Genomic DNA, 21,849 nt, shown 5'->3' on the forward strand with positions numbered 1-21,849 from the left:
GATTCTTGGATGTGCCCTGACCAGGAAATGAACCCATGACCTTGGTGTAAGGAGACAACGCCCTAAGCAACTTAGTTACCCAGCTGGGGCTTTTAAAAATTTATTTTAAATAACATTTTATTTTATTTATACTTTTACAGAGAGGAGAAGGGAGGGGGAAAAGGAGGGAGAGAAACATCAACGTGTCAGAGAAACACTGATCAGTTGCCTCTTGCACGCACCCAACCAGGGACCTGGTTCACAAGCCAGGCATGTGCCCTGATTGGGAATCGAACCTGTAACCTTTTGTTTTGCAGAAAACACCTAATCCACTGAGCCACACCAGGCAGGGCTAAAGCTGATTTTTAAATAATCAGCAGCAGAGCCCTGACCGAGTGCTAAGTGGTTGGAGTGCTGTCCCATAACCAGACTGTTTTGGCTTTCGATTCCAGTCTGGGCGCAAATGATCCCCTGTCCAGGTTGCTTATGGGAAGCAACCAATCAATATTTCTCTCTCCTTTCCTCTCTCCCTTCCTCTCTCTCTGAAAGCAACCTGAGGAGGTTAGGATTTGTTTAAAAATCAGCCTCACACCAGAAGGGGAAGACAAAATAAACACCCGCCCCCCCCCCACACACACACAAACCTAACTAAACTAAAAAGAAAAACCAAGCAGGAAACACCCAGGGCTGCCCAGCAACCAAAGCCCTCCACACAGGTGGGGGGTGTGAATGAATTAGTTCGACAACTGTGTATCTGCTGATCAGTACATGCTAAAGCTTGACATGCTGAGAGCTTCAGTCCTAAAAGCCCCAGTTGGAAGTGTCCCGGTGATTTATCCTAAGAAATATATTTGGCGCAGAGCTCCAAAGCCCTCCGGAATTCCCCAGGTGATAAGAGTGATTTCATTCCCTCTTTGCAGTCCCGAGTAAACCCAAAGGTTCCCGGGCGGGGCAGCGGGTGGGGGTGGGGAAGGGTTTGTGGGGATGATGGGTTCACCTGAGGTACTTGGAGGCCCGAGGCCACGTGTGTGTACGAGCCTAGGCCACGCCCCCAACTTTCATTTTGTGGTGTTGTGGCGCCCCCTGATGGTCCAGAGCCTCCCTGGCCCTGCTGGTCCGACAGTGTGACCACACAACTGTCCTATTGAATCCTCCCAACAAGCCTGTGGGTGAGGTGCTATGATTATCTCCATTTCATGGATAGGAAAACTGAGGCCCAGAGACGGAGACGCTTCGCCTAAATCCACCCAGCTACACAACAGAACAGATAGGTCCTTATTAGATATAAGACCTGCAATTTTTTTTTCTTCTTAAAGAGGTCCCTTTAACTTTCCTCATCATACTGGTTGGTGGTAATGAACTCCTTTGGCTCTTTCTCGAGAGCCTCAATTTCGTTTGTCCATTATTTTTCCCTATAACAAAGAAGATACGTACATATGTAAATATTTTATTATCGCCACTAATTTTATATGCTAGGTGTTCCTGCATAGAATATATGATTGCTTTTATTAATATTGCTTTTTATTTGTTGAAAGATTTAATTTTATTTTTAGAGGGAGGGGAAGGGAGAAACAGAAGGAAACATCAGTGTGTGGTTGCCTCTCGCGCGCCCCCTACTGGGGACCTGGCCCGAAACCCAGGCAAGTGTCCTGACTGGGAATCCAATCCCCGACCCTTGGTTTTGTGGGAGATGCCCAACCCACTGAGCCACACCAGCCAGGGCTTATTTACATTCTTGATTAGGCCATTAAGTTAGAATTGGTATTTAGCAATCAGAGTTAGACTAATCTGTGGGTGGGGGGGGAAGGTTGGTGAGGGGGAGGGACTCATTATGAATTAGTGTTTTTTTGAAACCAACAAAAATGTTCCCATCCAAATGCAGTACTTTTAAACATAATGAGTGAAATGAAAGCTTTTATAGTCAGAAAATCAAATATCTAAAGTGGTTTTAATATATGAATCCAAAAATATTTTTGTAAATTTTTCAGAATTCTGATTACTAGATTAAATGTAAATTCACATTTTAGTTCTTTCTACTTACTGTATATTAGTTATTTTCAAATGAAGAACATCCTTAAGCATGAAAGGACTTAAAATATTTTGAAGAAAATCAATTTTCTGAAACCATTAAGTCCCCTACGCATGATAGAATTAAATACATCCAATCTTTACAGATATTCATTTTCTCACAGAATTGGACAACTTTTTGAATAAAGCTAGAAAATCACAAGGCAAATTCACTTGTCAAAAATAACATTATAGGGTCAGTCTTTGTTCTAAGCATCTAACATGGAATAACCCATTTATTCCTGGTAGGCCTTAACGATGAGTACTACTATCCTCATTTTGAAAGTGAGCCACTAGCCCTGACTGGTGTGGCTCAGTGGATTGAGCACAGGCCTGCTAAACCACAGGGTCGCTGGTTCAATTCCCAGTCAGGGTACATGCCTGGGTTGTGGGCCAGGACCCCAGTAGAGGGCATATGAGAGACAACCACATAGTAATGTTTCTTGTTAGAGTCGAGGAGGAAATAAGTTGTTTGTGCTAAGCTGTTTGCTCAACCCAAGACTGCTTGCTCAAGCCTGAGTAGAAACTGCACCCACCCCAGGCAGGTGTCCCAGAGAGTTAGGAATTGGTCAAAACGTATAGAGGGCTTCCACGTGGCAGGAGTTGTTGTTAAGTGCTTGACACCTGAGCTCGTTTATCGCTAACTGCCACCTTTGCTTCTGGAAACCCGCTTGCTTGCCCGCTTCTATAAAAACCCCAGCCTGTAAGCGTTAGGCGCGACTCTCATTTGCAGCCATTTTGGCACCGTGTCTCCGGACACCCCGAGAGTTCGCCCCTGCGCAGGTGAAACTTTGGCCAATAAAACATCTTTGACTGCCCGACCGACTCCGACCCTTCTTGCTTGTGAGAGCGGAATGTAACATTTCTCTCCCTCCCTTCCGCTCTAAAAATAAAGTTTTTTGTTTTTTTTTTAATGAGAAAACACACTGGATTGAGCGCGGGCCCGCGAACCAGACAATCGAGGTTCGATTCCCTGTCAGGGCACATGCCAGGGTTGCAGGCAGGTTCCCTGCAGGCCAGTTCCCAGCAGGGGACACACGAGAGGCAACCATACATTGATATTTCTCTCCCTCTCTCCTTTCCTTCCCCTCTAAATATAAATAAATAAATAAAATCTATAAAAAAATAAATAAAAGCAGGGGGAACAAAGAGTAGAAGGTGGAGATGAAGCAGCGGAAACCCTCAGGTATTGCTGGTGAAGACAGCAGACAGCCCAGCCACTTTGGAAAATAATTTGGCGATTTCGTAAGACAGTCAAACATCCACCTACTAAGAGTCTCACTCCTGAGCGTTTACTGAAGATAAATAAAGTGGATATGCGCAAAAGTCTTGTACAAAAATGCTCACAGATCACTGTCAAAAATGGAAACAATCAGAATGGCTGGTCTTGGCTCCTAAATCCTATCAAACAAGCCGCAGCTGGCCTCAGTGAGCCCTGGCTGCAGCCAGAATAGATTCACGGCGTGGCCTCCCCTGGGAATCTCTGAGCCCAGCACGAGTGGCAGCCGACTAGGGTTGCTTTACAGCTCAGGCAGGGTGCCCCCCAGGAAATGCAGGTGGGGGCTGACCTTGGCCTGCACCACCCGGGAAACCCCAGGGCCTGTGTACCTAGTGGGCAGCTACAGACCACACTGGAGCATCACCCCCTGCCCTGCACAGCTGATCTTCCAAGGACGGTGGTGGTCAGTGATCACCCATATTGGCGAGCTGGCCCTTGGCCAAGGCACATGCCCTGACTGGGAATCGAACCAGTGATTCTTCGTTTCATAGGCTGGCACTCAGTCCACTGAACCACACCAGCCAGGGCTACGCATACAAATTCTTTGGCTTCTCCATTTCCTGGACTATTTTTAACCTCCCCCTGTCTGTTTTGTGCCTGCCATTCACGCTTCTTATTCCCTGTACTTTTCCCCCATTCTCTCCCCTCCCCCTCCGCACTGATAACCCTCCACGTGATCTCCATTTCTGTGATTCTGTGGCTGTTCTATTGTTTGTTTAGTTTGGTTTTTTAGATTCAGTTGTTGAAACCAGGAACATTAAATAACAATAAGTCACTTTCTTTTTAATAGGCACTAGAGCTTTTCCAGCCGATTTCCACATCAAGGAGGGCCACACCGGATAAGGCTGTAAATACTTTATCAGACATGTATTTGGATATCTTACCAGCTTTATAGAGGGCAATTTGGCACCATCTCTAACATCATAAATGCATCCTTTAACCCAGCCGCCTTATCTTGTGAGATTTAGCGTATCTATATACACACATCTCTGTATATTAGGTCTGTATGTACACAAATGTATATTATTAAGTATATGTACATTCACATATTCTCATTTCAGTTATGTACATATTTTTAAACGGATTTTTAGATAAAGAGAGGAAAGAGGGGAAGAGAGGGAGACATCGATTTGTTGTTCCACTTATTTATGCGTTCGTTGGCTGGTTCTTGTTGGTGTCCTGACCCGGGACGGAACTTGAAACCCTGGTGTATTGAGATGATGCTCTAACCACAGAACTATGCGACGAGGGCTTATTTATGTATATTGAGAGGCATGAATGCATAACGGTGTACACAATTCAAGTCCAACACCTCTCATCTGCTCCCTTGCCATAATTACACCCTCTTTTCTCCGCCAGTGAGAAATCTGACGTCTTCCTTCACTTACTCCTCTGATCAATTTCCCTGTCTGTTTCCCATGCTCCTCCTCGGTCCCCACCCACACCCTCGCCACCCAGTGTGACTTTTCACTCCCTGAGCCCGAGGTCTCTCTCCCCGCACTAATGCCTGCCCCCCAAACTCAGGAGCGTCCCTTTGTGCTGAGCTGTCCCAAAGAGGGGATGCCCTCCTCACCACACCGAGGTCCCCACCCCCAACTGAACTTGGCCTTGCCTTCCCCACTCAAGGGCCCCAGGACTCTGTGGTTTGGGAAGAAAAGGAAAGAGAAGAGGAAGGATGTGTGATTCCATCTCATGCATTTAAATGAAACGTATCACTGTTTTATGGCTTTGGGATTCTGAGTTCAAAGGCTTTTCTCCACATTCAGATTGTAAAGAAACTTTTTTTTCTTTTTTTTTTTAAATTTTAGTTATTTTTCAAGTACAGTTTTTTTGTCTATTTCTCCCGGAACTTTTTTTTTTTAAGATTTTTATTTATCTTTAGAGGGGAAGGGAAGGAGAGAGGGAGAGAAATATCAATGTATGGCTGCCTCTCGTGCATCCTCTGCTGAGAACTGGCCCGCAACCCAGGCATGTGCCCTGACTGGGAATCGAACTGAGATCCTTTGTTTAGCAAACCCATGCTCAATCCACTGAGCTACACCAGCCAGGGCTTGTAAAGGAACATTTGACATTTACATCTCGCTCTTTCGTGGTGTCATATTTTACCTCGAAATCTTTGATCCATCTGGAGTTTAGTCAGCTTATTTTTTTTTCCATTCCTTCCTTCTAGGAAGGGTTTTCTTTGTTTCCTCGTTTTTGTGTTTATTCTTTTTATCAAAGTTATACATGCACACAGCGGTCACAAAGGGCTATGTGTTCAGTTTAAACTTCTACATCCTGTCTCAGAGGTGACTGATTCCTGTATTAGTTAACCACAGAGGCAAATAAACTCTGAAATATCAATGGTTTAAACTACTGATTTTCATTTCTCCTTCATGTAACCTGGCCACAAACTAGGCACGTGCCCTGACTGGGAATCAACCGGTGACCCTTTGGCTCACAGGCCGGCACTCAGTCCACTGAGCCACACCAGCCAGGGCTCATTGGTTGATTCTTGGATGTGCCCTGACCAGGAAATGAACCCATGACCTTGGTGTAAGGAGACAACGCCCTAAGCAACTTAGTTACCCAGCTGGGGCTTTTAAAAGTTTATTTTAAATAACATTTTATTTATTTATATTTTTACAGAGAGGAGAAGGGAGGGGGAAAAGGAGGGAGAGAAACATCAACGTGTCAGAGAAACACTGATCAGTTGCCTCTTGCACGCACCCAACCAGGGACCTGGTTCACAAGCCAGGCATGTGCCCTGATTGGGAATCGAACCTGCAACCTTTTGTTTTGCAGAAAACACCTAATCCACTGAGCCACACCAGGCAGGGCTAAAGCTGATTTTTAAATAATCAGCAGCAGAGCCCTGACCGAGTGCTAAGTGGTTGGAGTGCTGTCCCATAACCAGACTGTTTTGGGTTTCGATTCCAGTCTGGGCGCAAATGATCCCCTGTCCAGGTTGCTTATGGGAAGCAACCAATCAATATTTCTCTCTCCTTTCCTCTCTCCCTTCCTCTCTCTCTGAAAGCAACCTGAGGAGGTTAGGATTTGTTTAAAAATCAGCCTCACACCAGAAGGGGAAGACAAAATAAACACCCGCCCCCCCCCCCACACACACACAAACCTAACTAAACTAAAAAGAAAAACCAAACAGGAAACACCCAGGGCTGCCCAGCAACCAAAGCCCTCCACACAGGTGGGGGGTGTGAATGAATTAGTTCGACAACTGTGCATCTGCTGATCAATACATGCTAAAGCTTGACATGCTGAGAGCTTCAGTCCTAAAAGCCCCAGTTGGAAGTGTCCCGGTGATTTATCCTAAGAAATATATTAGGCGCAGAGCTCCAAAGCCCTCCGGAATTCCCCAGGTGATAAGAGTGATTTCATTCCCTCTTTGCAGTCCCGAGTAAACCCAAAGGTTCCCGGGCGGGGCAGCGGGTGGGGGTGGGGAAGGGTTTGTGGGGATGATGGGTTCACCTGAGGTACTTGGAGGCCCGAGGCCACACACCTGTACGAGCCTAGGCCACGCCCCCAACTTTCATTTTGTGGTGTTGTGGCGCCCCCTGATGGTCCAGAGCCTCCCTGGCCCTGCTGGTCCGACAGTGTGACCACACAACTGTCCTATTGAATTCTCCCAACAAGCCTGTGGGTGAGGTGCTATGATTATCTCCATTTCATGGATAGGAAAACTGAGGCCCAGAGACGGAGACGCTTCGCCTAAATCCACCCAGCTACACAACAGAACAGATAGGTCCTTATTAGATATAAGACCTGCAATTTTTTTTCTTCTTAAAGAGGTCCCTTTAACTTTCCTCATCATACTGGTTGGTGGTAATGAACTCCTTTGGCTCTTTCTCGAGAGCCTCAATTTCGTTTGTCCATTATTTTTCCCTATAACAAAGAAGATACGTACATATGTAAATATTTTATTATCGCCACTAATTTTATATGCTAGGTGTTCCTGCATAGAATATATGATTGCTTTTATTAATATTGCTTTTTATTTGTTGAAAGATTTAATTTTATTTTTAGAGGGAGGGGAAGGGAGAAACAGAAGGAAACATGGGTGTGTGGTTGCCTCTCACGCGCCCCCTACTGGGGACCTGGCCCGAAACCCAGGCAAGTGTCCTGACTGGGAATCCAATCCCCGACCCTTGGTTTTGTGGGAGATGCCCAACCCACTGAGCCACACCAGCCAGGGCTTATTTACATTCTTGATTAGGCCATTAAGTTAGAATTGGTATTTAGCAATCAGAGTTAGACTAATCTGTGTGTGTGTGGGAAGGTTGGTGAGGGGGGGGGACTCATTATGAATTAGTGTTTTTTTGAAACCAACAAAAATGTTCCCATCCAAATGCAGTACTTTTAAACATAATGAGTGAAATGAAAGCTTTTATAGTCAGAAAATCAAATATCTAAAGTGGTTTTAATATATGAATCCAAAAATATTTTTGTAAATTTTTCAGAATTCTGATTACTAGATTAAATGTAAATTCACATTTTAGTTTTTTCTACTTACTGTATATTAGTTATTTTCAAATGAAGAACATCCTTAAGCATGAAAGGACTTAAAATATTTTGAAGAAAATCAATTTTCTGAAACCATTAAGTCCCCTACGCATGATAGAATTAAATACATCCAATCTTTACAGATATTCATTTTTCTCACAGAATTGGACAACTTTTTGAATAAAGCTAGAAAATCACAAGGCAAATTCACTTGTCAAAAATAACATTATAGGGTCAGTCTTTGTTCTAAGCATCTAACATGGAATAACCCATTTATTCCTGGTAGGCCTTAACGATGAGTACTACTATCCTCATTTTGAAAGTGAGCCACTAGCCCTGACTGGTGTGGCTCAGTGGATTGAGCACAGGCCTGCTAAACCACAGGGTCACTGGTTCAATTTCCAGTCAGGGTACATGCCTGGGTTGTGGGCCAGCCAGGACCCCAGTAGAGGGCATATGAGAGACAACCACATAGTAATGTTTCTTGTTAGAGTCGAGGAGGAAATAAGTTGTTTGTGCTAAGCTGTTTGCTCAACCCAAGACTGCTTGCTCAAGCCTGAGTAGAAACTGCACCCACCCCAGGCAGGTGTCCCAGAGAGTTAGGAATTGGTCAAAACGTATAGAGGGCTTCCACGTGTCAGGAGTTGTTGTTAAGTGCTTGACACCTGAGCTCGTTTATCGCTAACTGCCACCTTTGCTTCTGGAAACCCGCTTGCTTGCCCACTTCTATAAAAACCCCAGCCTGTAAGCGTTAGACGTGACTCTCATTTGCAGCCATTTTGGCACCGTGTCTCCGGACACCCCGAGAGTTCGCCCCTGCGCAGGTGAAACTTTGGCCAATAAAACATCTTTGACTGCCCGACCGACTCCGACCCTTCTTGCTTGTGAGAGCGGAATGTAACATTTCTCTCCCTCCCTTCCCCTCTAAAAATAAAGTTTTGTTTTTTTTTTAATGAGAAAACACACTGGATTGAGCGCGGGCCCGCGAACCAGACAATCGAGGTTCGATTCCCTGTCAGGGCACATGCCAGGGTTGCAGGCAGGTTCCCTGCAGGCCAGTTCCCAGCAGGGGACCCACGAAAGGCAACCATACATTGATGTTTCTCTCCCTCTCTCCTTCTCTTCCCCTCTAAAGATAAATAAATAAAATCTTTAAAAAAAAAAAAAGAGAAAACAGCCTTGGCAGCGTAGGTTAGAGAATCAATTAGGTTAGAGAATCATCCCCATATGCTAAAGTTGTAGGTTCAATCCCTGTCAGGACACATACAAAAATTAACCAATGAGCCCATAAATAAGTAGAATGATAAGTCAATATTTTCTCTCTCTCTCTGAAATCAATTTTTTAAATGAGAAAACTGAGGCTAAGGGGGGGTGACCTCACTTCCCTTCCCCAAGGTCACAGTTATTAGGAAATTCTTTTTGAAAGAGTTGCTCTCTAAAAAGTGTTATCTGAAATGTGAATATATATAACCCCCAAATTCCCTTCTTCACCCTAAGGGTGGCCCCGTGACTCCATGTACCGCGGGCCTGTCCCCAGGGCGGGGCAGTGGGGAGGTCGGGGAGGCGCCGGTCAGCAGGGGAAGCAAGTGAGTCCAGTTCGTGATGGAGCGGAAGCACCTCCCACATCAGAGAAACCTCCAGGGCGATGGGGGCGAGGACTGGAAAAGAACGCGCCAAGGACCGCGACTCCCCATTACGACCCTAGCGTCCCTGAGTTGTCGCATCACTGGAGATGACAGCTAATGTCTTGGTTTTTTTGGTATTTTATTTCAAAATTGCAGCAAGAAAAGAGAAAAGAAAAAAACCTCAAGGGAAGCAATTGGGAGATCCAGCCTGAGAACAGAACGGAGAGGTGCGGAGTCGGGGCCAAGGAGTTGACTTGAGCCCTCAACACGCAGAGCAGCGGGGAATCCCAATGCCCCAGGCCTGAGAGACAGAGTCGGGGGCCCCGAGGCCTGGGTCGGGCCCTTATGGCTTTGGGAGTGTAGAGACCACGAGGGGGCGCCAGAGACCCAGGTTCGGTCCCCCCGGGCCTTTTACTTATTGCACTTCACTTCAGGAGAACCACTGGTGGGGAGGTGGTGAAGAACCGGCTGGGATTAGATGCTACAGGCGGTGGATCCGCGCGGTGGCCAAGCACGGTCTGCAGCGTCACACTGGCAGCATCCACTCGTGGGCTTTTCCTCCATACTGCAGGGCGAGGGAGGCAGAGCGTGAGAAGGCAGCGTACTACAATTCCCAGCAGGCCCCGGGGCATCCCAGGCTTAGCGCGGGCGGCGTGGCGCCCCAGGCCCTCCTAGGAGATGCAGTCCCCTCCCCAGACACTCGCTTCTGGCCGTGCTCGTGGTGGGCAGGGGGGTATCACAGCCAGGACCGCGCAGAGGCTTCTGGGAGATGTAGTGCTGCAGAGGAGTTATTCTAAGCCCCTGAAGTCTCTTGGAAAAAAACAGCAGAGAAACCCGGGGTAGTAGAGAGAAGAGAAGTTGCAAGTCCCGATGCTTTTACAGAGTTTACAGCAGCTCTAGATCCAGTGCCAGGAATTCACTGGAAAGATATCTTGGCTCAGACGAATTCGAAAATACTTCGAGGCTCGTGAGAGGAAACAGTCCCGGGTCTAGAGGCTTGTAGCAGAGATGTCTCAAGCCAAACGGATAGCCCAGGGCTCCGGGGGAATCCATGGGGAGTGGACTTCTGTGGCCAGAGGCCAATTTAAAGCCCCACAAGCTCGTGGGAAGGGGGTTTCTCCCCCCGGAAGTACAGTGGGGGGTCCACAGGGCTTCGGAGAAAAGAATTTCTCAAGCTAGGGCTACGGAGGCTGGCAGGAAAGGGCCACTGAGCCCCAAGGGGTGTTCTAGGCCACAGAAGTTCAAGGCCAGCGGACTCAGGCAGGGGCCCAGAGGCTGATGGGAGTGTCATTATCATCTCGAGGGACTACTGAGGGGGGATGGGCTCTCAGTCCAGAGGCTCATGGGATGTGAACTTCTCCGGGGAAACGGCCATCAGCCCATCTCCCAGCGACTGCACTTCACCTGAATGGCCTTCAGCTCCTTGTGGAAGCGGAGGATGAGCTCGGGCCCGTTTTCCATGGTGGGGATGTGGAGGTCCTGCGGAAGAAGCCGCGGTGAGGCACGGGCTCCTGCCCCGTCTCTCTCCCGTCTCCAGGGGCAGCCCCGCCTCACCTTTCCTTGGTACAGGATTCGATGCACCGGGCAGACCTGGCAGGCAGTGCCGGAGCCAAAGACTTCGCGAACCCGGCCCTCGTCCAGTGCTCGAAGAAAGTCCTTCATGGTGATCTTACCCTCTACCACCCGAAACTCGCCCTGCAGGGTGAGGGGTGGCCTTGTGAGCCCGGGGCGCTGCCCTGCTGCGGACACCTGCCTCTCCTGCCCTAAGGATGGTGAGAAAGACAGAGACGAGACCCAAGGGGTAGGGGACAGACAGCCAGAGAGAGGGGGACGAAGACAAGCCAGTGCACCCCACCCCCCAATACACTGGCCCTCCCCCTCTCTCCACGGATGGAGGTCCGTGATGGAGCAGGACCCGATCACGCCCTCACCCAGGTCCGAGCCATGTCCAGCAGACTCTGTCTGACCACTCCAGGCAAGATGACACCGTCCAGAGCAGGGGTCACCAGTTCCAGCACTGGGTCGGATGTAAGGGATGGGGGTGTCACTCACACCCTCCTGCGCCCCCTTCCCATCCCCTTAGGGAGCCACCCCACCCCGATCCCTGAGAGCTACAATCTTCGAGGAATTAGGGCAACACCCACTTCCACCAGGGTGCAGACGGGGGCGCGGGCGGGCTCACCCCCATCCTCGTGGGTCCAGTGGATGAAGATGTTCATGGTGCCCACCTCGGTCAGCTGGTGGTCGGGCCCATACAGCCAGAGGACCTGTTCACAGCCCTTATTTTTCGCCTCCTGCTGCACAAACACTGTGGGCCCATAGTTCCTGGTGAAGGGTAATATGGTCGGGAGGACCAGAGAGGACCGGCGAACCCCAGCGTGGCCCTAGATGGGTCCCTCCACCCTGGGGCTGACCCTGCTCCTCGCCACCTCGCAGCCTTTCGGGGCTCCCAGCACCTCTGGGACAGGGTCGCAGCCCCTCCGCCTGGAGTTCAGGGCCTGGCCCGCACCAAACTAACTTCCTTCCCTGACCACGTGGGTGACTCGGCCCCTCCCCGCTGCCCCCATGCCCATGCTCCCCAGGATTAGAAACGGTTCACCATCTTCGTGCCCAGGAAACCATCTCCTTCCCACCCTGAAGACTCCACTCCGTGAAGACTCTGCCAATGCCCCAGTCACCACCCTCAGAACACATGCTGCCCTGGACACTGGGGCTCCCACCCGCCCCAGGTTGGTGGGGTGGGGGGGGGGGGGGGGGCGGGGGCGGGCTTCTGGAGGGGCCGGGGCCGGATTGACTCATCTGCGGACCAGCTTCACTCAGCGCAGGGCCTGGCCCCCAGAACACCCCCATGAGATGTGTGGACCGGAATAAGCTCCCAGCTGCGACCACACCTGCTACCCCATTCTCCGCCCCCTCACCAACCAGGAGCCCCTCCCTGCTGCCCTGAACCAAGGCCGCTGGAGAAAATGACTTACATAGAAAGATCAAATTCAGGGCCGTGGGCGCTGGAGGCCCGAGGGCCTAGGGGAGCTGGGGAGGGGAAGGGGGGCGAGCCTGCGTGTTCAGGGGAGGCTACCCCGCGGTGAGACTAACGAACTAAGTGTAAACCTTATTTCCGGAAGCTTTCCAAGGGACCCATACCGGTTTCCTTACTTTCAACCCCCCAACCCCGCACATCCCACATGCGCGCGCACTCACCGGTGCCAATGACCTCACATCCCAATTTGTGGGCAGAGCTGTCCCCAACCATGTGAATCAGGACAGGGAGGGCAATGGACGTCCAAGACACAGCCCAAAGCACGGCACCCCACCCCGTGTCTCTGCCGCCCAGAGGGGCAGCCCAGCGGCGTGGGGGCGGGACTACTCACCCCCCCAGCTTGCAGTCCCCGACCCCGCCCACCCAGGCGCGGATGAACGCTGGGTCGGCCAGGAGGGAGACGGGGTTCAGCGCATCTCCGGGGAAGTAGGAGCTCACGGGGCAGAGAATGACGAACAGAAGGGCTCTCGTGGGTCTGGCGACCCCTAGCGAGGGCTGCGATGGGCGGAAGAAGGGCATCAGGACCCCAGGAGTCCAGGCCTCGCGCCCCACGCCTGCCCCAGGAGTCCGGGTCCCCAGCGCTGCCCTTTAGGGGACCCCAGGCTGTCTCCCGAGCCCCACCGCCTCCCAGCACTGAGAGCCGAGCCCACCTCATTCCCAAGGAACAAAGGGCGCACGTAGAGGCTGGCGCCGGGGCTGTGCGGAACCCAGTCCTGGTCCACCTCCACGAGCCGACGGATGCACTCCAGGAACTCGGCCTTGTCGAAACTCTGCAAGGGACTTGGACGCGTCAGGGGGGCCCTCGCTGCACCCCTCGCCCTCCCCGCCCAGGGCCGCCGGGGCCTCTCACCGGTAGGCACAGGCGCAGGGCGGAGCGCAGCATGCGGTCCATGTTGAGCCAGGGTCGGAAGAGGCGCACCTGCCGGTCGCTGCCTCTGAACGCCTTCATGCCCTCAAAGAGCTGCAGGGATCACCGCCGACAGTCAGGGAGAGACAGCGAGACGCCGACTGATGCCCAACACACGGACGCAGAAGCAGACGCGGCTGGGGAGGGACGGACTCGCTGAACACGCGGAGGGAGAGGGAGAGAGAAAAGAGACACCCAGAGAGACAAGGCACAGAGACGATCAAGAAAGCAAAGGACAGAGACCAGAGAAAGCAGAACAGAGCGACCGGAGATGGAGGTGCCGAGAGAACGTGCTGCTTAAGGTGTCTCTCGGGTGGCTTAAGGTGACTGCTGGTGGTGTGGGCGTTATGTTTTTAAAGAGTCGTTGTGTTGCCCTGGCTGGTGTGGCTCAGTGGACTGAGCAATGGCCTGCAAACCAAGGGGTTGCTGGTTCGATTCCCAGTCAGGGCACATGCCTGGGTTGCAGGCCAGTTCCCAGCAGGGGATGCACAAGAGGCAACCACACATGGATATTTCTCTCCCTCTCTCCTTCCCTTCCCCTCTAAAGATAAATAAATAAAATCTTTTTAAAAAATAGAGAGAGGGGAAGGAAGGGAGAAAGAGAGGGAGGGAAACATCCACGCGAGAGGAACATGAGAGGAACATCGACTGGTTGCCTTTTCACAGGTTCCGCAACCAGGACCGAACCTGCAACCCGGGCAGGTGCCCTGACTAGAAATCCATCTGGCAGCCTGTCCCTGTGCAGAATGATGCCCAACCAACTGAACCACACCGGCCAGAACAAAAGTCTTATTAATACCAAAAAAAAAATGTTGACTCCAACCCCACCCTGCTGTTCTCACCCCCCACCACTATCCCCTCCCCCACAAGAGCTGGCGTCTTTCATCTCGGTCTCCTGTCCTCGCTCTGGCAGGGGTGACGTCCTCATGTCCCCAGGCTTTGCCCCTGTTGGATCCTCTGTGAGCAAACTCCCCTCCTTGCTTCACCTGGTATCTTCTAAGTCAACTCTCAGGGCTCAGCTTTAACGTCAAGTCCTTCCCGGTGGAGCCTCACCCCCACGCAGGTCGGGGTACCTGATTCCTGCCCCACCATCCATGTTCGCTTCCTTAATGTCTGCCTCCCTACAAGCTGGGAGGGGCACAGAGCAGGGACCCCAGCCCTCTGTGCCCAGAGTGGTGCCTGGCACGTGGTAGGTTGCTGGTGAATGAATGAATGACTAAATGTCTGAATAAAGAATGAAAAGCCAGCCTGGCTGGTGTAGCTCAGTGGATTGAGTACGGGCTGTGAACCAAAGGGTTGCTCGTTCGATTCCCAGTCAGGGCACATGCCTGGGTTGCAGGCCAGGTCTCCAGTAGGGGGCGCATGAGAGGCAACCACACATGGATGTTTCTCCCTCTGTTTCTCCCTCCCCCTCTCTCTAAAAATAAAGAAAATATTTTTTAAAAAGAATGAAGAGCCAGCAGAAATAGCCAGGATAGCTTGGGGGAAATAAAATGAGTGACGTGGAGCCCTGGCCAGGTAGCTCGGTTGGTTAGAGCATCACCCTGAGAGGCCAAGGCTACAGGTTCGATCCCTGGTCAGGGCACACACAAGACTCAACCAATGAATGCATCAGTAAGTGGGACAAATTGGTGTTTCTTTCTCTGTCTCACTCCTCCCCTCTCTTCTTCTTTCTCTCTCTCAAATTAATATATAAAATGTTTTAAAAAGTAAGTGACAAACAGGTTGAACGGTGCACGAAACTAAAAGTGGATTATACAGCAATGAAGGAAAAACATGTTCAATTCAATTAAATGGTGTTGGGGAAAAACCAAATACTGGTCCAGGGGAAAAAACTGAAATTAAATCCCTCTCTCACAATTCACACCAAGAAAAATTCCAGGCGGATTAAAGATTTAACCTTTAAAAATTTAACCATAAGCGCTATAACAGAAAACACAAGATGACTGTTTTATGTCTTGCATTGGCGATGGTATTCTAAATATGACAAATCACAGAAGCCCGCTCTCCCCCCCCAAAAAAAACAACAACCCAGAGATTGATAACATTTGATTGCATAATAATAAAACAAACTGGGAGTTTCAACTCATACCACAAACACTTTCTCTAATATTCGAAGTACTCCTGCAAATAATAAATTTTCAAATTTATTTAAAACCCACCCCACTAGGAAAAATCAACCTGGAACATGGACAGTTCATGAACAGGAAACAATAAGAGCTCCTATGCTTGTGAAACTTCATAATCAGGGGCAAAGGCAGATTCAAATTACTTTGAGACACCTTCAAAATCACTTAGGAGCCCTGGCTGGTGTGGCTCGGTGGATTGAGCGCCAGCCTGCGAACCAAAGGGTCGCCAGTTCGATTCCCAGTCGGGGCACATGCCTGGGTTGCTGGCCGGGTCCCCAGTAGGGGGCGAGCGAGAGGCAACCACACATTGATGTTTCTCTCCCTCTCTTTCTCCCCGCTTCCCCTCTAAAGATAAATAATTAATTTATAAAAAACAAAACGGAAAAACAGTTGTCTCCAAAAACTGCCTTCCTGTGGTCGCAACCCTGACTGTCCCTCCTTCGTTTCTAACCGCTGCCAAAGGCGTGTCTCCGCTGCACCCAACTGAGTGGTTCTAGTCAGATGTCTGCAGTAAGGGGGGGGTAACCCTCAAAATTCTTTCGTTGTTTTAAAAAATCTTCACCTGAGGGCATGTCCACCAATGTGTCAGAGAGAGGGAAAGGGAGGGAGAGAAACACGGACGTGAGAGAGAAGCTTTGACTGGTCACCTCTTGCGGGCGCCCTGGTCAGGGACGGAACCTGCAACCTACGCCCGTGTGCTGACTGGGAATCGAACCCATGACCCTTCAGTTTACGGACAATGCTCCAACCTGCTGAGCCACACCGGCCAAGGCAGCCCTCAACATTCTTAACAGAAAAACACGCCTCATGTCCCAGAACCAAACCCAAAGGAACAAAAATCACCCAACTGCAAACGGGCTACTAGAGCTACACTACGTTCATTCAAACCCTCTTACAACTGAAGCTCCTTGGGGAGGCTTGGTTTCCGCCACGGACTTAAGTCACAAACCAAACGTCACCTGGATCTCTCTCCTCACAGGCCCTCTGGGCTCCATCCTCAGCCCTCCTTTCCTGTCTCTCACCCAGCCGGCTAATCCCTCCTGTCCCCAGATCTCTGCCCTGTCCCCTCCCGTCCACCCCCCAGCTCAGGCCTCCGCATCTACCCATTTTCCCTGTCTGGACCTTCACCCAGCCCAGCCTGCGGGCCTCTGGTCTCCCTGCTCCAGCTCATCCCCACGTGTGGGACCAGGGCTGCACCCTGCTCAGAGCCTCCATGGCTCCCGACGCCTTTTTTTTTTTTTTAAGGTTTTATTTATTTATTTTTAGAGAGAGAGAGAGAAAGAGAAACATCAATGTGTGGTTGCCTCTCATGCGCCCCCTACTGGGGACCTGGCCTGCAGCCCAGGCACATGCCCTGACTGGGAATCAAACGGGTGACCATTTGGTTCGCTGACGGGCACCCAATCCACTGAGCCACACCAGCCAGGGCTCCCAGCGTGTTTGACAAGGTCCCAGCCCCTCAGCTCCTCTGTGGCCCTGATGATACCCTCAGCCTCATGTACCACACTCCAGTCCCACGATCCCCCAAAATGTGGTGGGCTCTTCTTTGTGCTGTCTTGGCACTGGCTGTCCCCTCTGCCTCCGATGCCCTACGTCCCCCTCTCTGCCCAGACAGACCCCACTTTCTTTCAAGGTACTGGTAGAACTGAGTTCCTCCCCTGGCCCCCCACCATACCTCGGCTGCCACCATCAGATCACACTGGCTTGTAACTAAAATACGCGGTTTTCAAGCAAAGGAACTGGATCTTCTCGTGTGGAGGACCCCAGGGACCCCGGGAATGTGAGAAGCCTCTGATGCGTACACAGAAAGAGGAAACACACAGAAAGCAGACCCAGGGTGGGGGACCCGGCCACAGGCAGAGCGAGAGGAAAGAGGTGAGGAGAGAGACGGGTAGAGACAGTCGGCTGCCACGCCACCTGCAGTGAGTAGTGGAGAGCGGAGCAGGCTGGGTGCAGCGAGAGGTTCTGGAAGGGCTGGATTCGGGGCTGGCTCCAGCCCTTGTTCTCCGTCCATTCCACCAGCAGCATGTGGTCTGTGAACGTCTTCCCAAACACCAGGGTCTCGCCAGGGTTGGGCTTCTTATGAGGCTTCTGTGTTATTTCCAGCTGCAAGTCTGCCGCCTGAGAAAGAAAAGGGGACCTGGGTATCTGGAATCTGGCCACAGCTTCTAAACTGAAAAACTACAACTCCCAGGAGTCCCTGGGGCCAAGACCCAGTGGGAAGAGGCTCCAGTGGCTTCTGGGACCCTGCAGTTTCAACTCTTTCCCACAGCCCTAAGGCAGGCAATTAGACTACCTCATTGCCACCCACCTTGGCCTTGGAACCTTGGATCGTTTAGAGATTCCCAAAGCCCATTCCCAGCCCCGTTCTTCCTCAGATCCAGCAGTTCAGGCCCCCAGCTCCTCTTCCTTGGAATCCAAAAGTACAGTCCCCTCCTCTTACCTTGAAGCTGGATGAGGCATATCTTCTGGGCCCACACAGAAGCCAAGAGACAGGGAAAAGTTTTCGGGCCCAAATCTGAGGATGGGGACATAAGAAAGGTGGTGAAGCCAGGAGACAGAGAGAGAGAGAGCCAACACCTTCGACACCTCCTTCACTTGGGAGGTCCCTCTGGCCCAGGGCACTCTAAACATGGTGTACAGTCTGGCCAAGGCTTGTTTCTATAAACCCTCACCCAGGGATATGTCTCATTGATGTTAAAGACAGAGGAAAGGAGGGAAACACTGATGTAGGACAGAAACACCCATCAGCTGCTTCCTGCTTGCGCCGCAACCAGGGATGGAACCCAAAACTCAGGCAACTGCCCTGACCGGAAATCCAACCTGCAACTCTTAGGTATACGAGATGGGGCTCCAACCAACTGAGCCACTGGCCAGGGCTGGCCAAGTCTTTTGCTCCGTCCTTATTAGCAGGCAGCAGGAAGGGATCGTTCAGGAGGCCGAGTCCCTCCCTGGCCCTGTGCAGGCCAGCCCTAAAAAGTGCGGACTCCGCTCCCATTCCCTCCTCCGTGTGGGGCAAAGTCAAACACAGACCCACCCCACAGACCTTTGGCCCCAGCTCTGAGACTGATTCAGATAGAAGACGACCAGGGAAGGGACGCAGGTAAGTGAAGGCTTCGCTGGGGGACCCAAATTCTGATAAGAGCTAGAAAAGTGGGGGACCCACAGGTCATGCTCCCTCAGGACCCAAGATCTAGGTCCCTAGGCCCCGCCTCCCTCAGACCCAGAAATTCAGAATCCCAGCCCCCTACCACTTCCTCAGATCCAAAAGTCCAGGCCCCCAGCCCCTCCTCCCTCAGACCCCGGAGTCCAGGCCCCCAGCCCCTCCTCCCTCAGACCCCGGAGTCCAGGCCCCCAGCCCCTCCTCTCTCAGACCCAGGAATCCAAGTCTATATTCTTCCAGGGTATCAGACCCACTGAATTCGGATGACTTGAAGCCCCTGCCCACTTTGAACTCCAGTGATCCCAGGTCCCTTCAGATCGCAGGCCACGCGGACCTGGAAGCCACCCACCCCAGTCATCAGCGGACACTGTCCAGATGAACACTTCTCCTGTGCCCCTGCCTGAGGCCAGCAAGGGCGAGCAGGTCCAACTGTGTCCAGCAGGGTGTCCTCCACCCAGTGTTCTTGGACCTCACAGGCCTCTTTCCCCAGCCCTGGGGAAAGACGGCTGGGTCCCCAGGCTGGGGAGACAACAGCCTAGCCTGCTTCTGCCCGTGAGCTGCGTGAGCTGCCACCAACCAGTGAAAATGGATGTGAGCGGCAGTGGTGACTGGTCAGTAGGTGAGTCATGGGGGAAGGGAGGCTGCAACGTCCTAAAGTCTGGGCCACCAAGTTGCAGGAGTAGCCATGGATAGCGTCCGGCCAAGGGCTTCTGGCATGATTAGAATGTTGCTCTGGTACATGACCGCTAGGTGGCGATGTGTAGCCTGCATAAGCCTAAGGCCACGCTGGTCAGAGAGGAGACAGAATCCCCACAACTGGGCAGAGACAGCCGGCGCCTTGTCAAGAGAGCAGCCTGCAGAGGGAACCAGAATGGACAAAAATAAAAGAGAGTAAAGTAGGGAAGAGCAAGAGTGAAAAAGAGAGACGTAGAAATAGAAAACATAAACTGGAAAGAAGAGAAGACGAGACCTGGAGATGCCAAAATAGAAACGATCATAAGGAGAGAGGCTAAAACAACAGCTGCGAGGGAGAGAAACTCAGGGGAAGTAAGGCCGGGAGAAATCAAGGTAAGATACAGAGGGTGGAATAACGAGAAGCCGCGAGGGAGAGGACGAGGGAAAAGACAATAGATGAAGACTGGATGTCAGCCACAGCACAGACAACCTGGAGAGAAACCGTCTCAGCAATGCTCTCTCAGAGACAGGCAACCGGGAGAGACAGGAAAAGGCAGGAAAACACCCGCAGTGTGGAGGAGGGGCTGGTCAGTGTTCAGACGAGAAATCTGCACCGGCCACAGAGTTCCTGTCACCGGCCACTGGGAGTTCCTGCCACGCCTTCCTCCTCCCAGGACATTTCTCTAGGGGCAGGGGTCTCACCTCAGCTGACACCCCACCATCTGAGCCATAGGGATTGGGTGCCAAGGAGACTCTCAGGTGGGCGTTGGAACAAAGATGCAAAAGTAATGGGGATGAATTAAGAAAGAAGGAAGGTGGAGGTGGGTGGGGGCGTATGCCCAGGGCAGAGTCTCTACTGTCTCGTCACAGCCCAGAACTGTTCCCACCACAATCCAGGCCTGTCTCCCAACGTGGCCCGGGAGTGTCCCCATCAAAGTCTGGGGTGGTTTCTGTCACCGTCTAGTGAGCACTGTCTTTCACACTTCAGGGTTGCCCCCGACACCACAGCCCAGAGAAAGTCCCCGTCACCGGGCAGTGCTATCCTTGTCCCTATCGCAACCCCATATGGTCCCAGTAAAACCCTGAAACTGTCCTTGTTGCAGCCCAGGACTGGTCCCTGCACATGTAGAACTGTCCCATTCTAACCCAGGGCTCCCCCCATCACAGGCCAGAACATTCCTGTGACAGCCCGGCACTCTCCACAGCCCAACCCCAGACTGTCCCTGTCACTGCCCAGGACTGCCCCACCACAATCCCCAGGGGTGCCCCAGTCAGCCCAGGCCTGTCTCCATTAGCCTCTGAAAGGCCAAGAAAGTAAAAATCCGCCCTGCTCTCCATGGAGCCGGATTGAGAGACCCAGCCACGGTTAGGTTCAAAGTGAGCAGCAGAACCCCGCTTTCCGGGTTCCGCTGTAGCTGTCAAGGGTTGTGATTGACAACCCTTACTGTTTTCCTCTCCACTGAGAAACCTTGTTTTCTGAAATCACAGACTTCCTGCACTCTGCTGGTTGATGTCGTATCAGCAAAAATGGACTGTTTCAGTCTTGCCTGGCGCGTCTGTGTCTCTCTGACAATGAGAACCTGCCTGGATCTCCAACCCAGGTGCGGAGATTTATTAGATAAGGGGTTTCGGGCACACAGCTATCTTAACCTTTACTTCCAATTAAAAAAAAAGGGGGGGGGGCGCCTGGAATCCAATTCCCAGTCCAGGCCTGAGGATGCCCTCTGCGCCTGCGGCCCACCTGCTCCCCTGTAGGTGCTGGGGACCTAGCCCGATGCTCCCACAGGCTGGCGACTCCCTTCTTAGACCCCCACCCAGTCCCGTGACCCTGCCATAACTGTCCCCTCCTCCATGTTTCCCTTCTCAGACCTCCCGTCCCGGTCTCCTTCCCGCCAGTTACCTCCCCGCACCCGCCACCGCCCACCAAAGCTCTGTACTCCTAGTCAACGGGGCGCCCCCTGCTCCTCCCCGCCTCCTGGCAGCGGAACCCCAGTGCCGAGGAACGGCGCCAGGCCGGACGGGCTGAGCCAAGTGGTCCTCCCGGAAGTGCGCCTCCCCGCGGGGGCTCTCCAGCCCCACGGCACGGGGCCGCCGCGGACCCACCTGCCCCAGTGCGGCTCCCGCCATCGTGGATGCGGCGGGGAACTGTGCCCGCCCCAGATTAAGATGTCTGGCCCCGCCCGGTCCACGCCCCCTCGCACTGAGCGCCCCAGGATTCCATTATTACAGGGTGCCTTCGTGGAGACAAGTCTGCTCCAGAGCGCATGCGCTATAACGGGCCCCCGGAATGAGAGTCGATGGAAAGACTCCCTCCTCCCAGCCCCCTCCGGGGTCTGTTCCAGTCCCGCGGCTGCCGTTCAAGAGCGTGCGTGCAGCGTTTCCAAAGATGCATTTTAATAGGTTCTGCCACCCGTCACTATCAGAACCAATAAGAAGAGACAAGGATTGAATCTTCATGGGTACTTTATTCAGATGCTGGCGATTTGAGAAG

At 51.9% G+C, this 21,849-nt stretch overlaps 1 protein-coding gene and 1 long non-coding RNA gene across 3 annotated transcripts; one reads left to right on the forward strand and one right to left on the reverse strand.

Moving 5' to 3' along the window:
- Positions 1-9,569: 9,569 nt before the first annotated feature.
- BCAT2 (branched chain amino acid transaminase 2) lies at positions 9,570-21,801 on the reverse strand. Its single transcript, XM_037137696.2, has 11 exons — positions 21,462-21,801; positions 17,964-18,038; positions 17,438-17,641; positions 13,335-13,445; positions 13,135-13,254; positions 12,816-12,979; positions 11,630-11,772; positions 11,379-11,464; positions 11,002-11,142; positions 10,852-10,926; positions 9,570-10,012 (listed from the first exon to the last, which is right to left on the reverse strand). The coding sequence occupies exons 1-11, from the start codon at positions 21,483-21,485 to the stop codon at positions 9,974-9,976; spliced, it is 1,182 nt and encodes a 393-aa protein (XP_036993591.2). The 5' UTR covers positions 21,486-21,801; the 3' UTR covers positions 9,570-9,973.
- LOC119043700 (uncharacterized) lies at positions 18,560-21,468 on the forward strand. 2 transcript variants are annotated; one of them, XR_005081470.2, is made up of 4 exons: positions 18,560-18,623; positions 18,924-19,302; positions 20,847-20,959; positions 21,226-21,468. It is a non-coding gene; the product is annotated as an uncharacterized LOC119043700 (long non-coding RNA). The 2 variants fall into 2 exon arrangements; XR_005081477.2 differs by having other exon boundaries at positions 19,000-19,302.
- Positions 21,802-21,849: the final 48 nt, after the last annotated feature.

This window comes from Artibeus jamaicensis, unplaced genomic scaffold (assembly GCF_021234435.1).
Source record: "Artibeus jamaicensis isolate MK-2021 breed Jamaican fruit bat unplaced genomic scaffold, CSHL_Jam_final scaffold_804, whole genome shotgun sequence".
NCBI classification, from domain to species: Eukaryota; Metazoa; Chordata; class Mammalia; order Chiroptera; family Phyllostomidae; genus Artibeus; species Artibeus jamaicensis.

Coding starts and splice junctions, on each gene's coding strand:
- BCAT2 (XM_037137696.2), bottom strand. CDS start 21,485: ATGGCGGGAGCCGCACTGGGGCAG. Junction 18,039..21,461: donor CGGGAGCCGCACTGGGGCAG/GTGGGTCCGCGG, acceptor CCCCATCCTCAG/ATTTGGGCCCGAAAACTTTT. Junction 11,465..11,629: donor CTGGACCCACGAGGATGGGG/GTGAGCCCGCCC, acceptor CATCCGACCCAG/TGCTGGAACTGGTGACCCCT.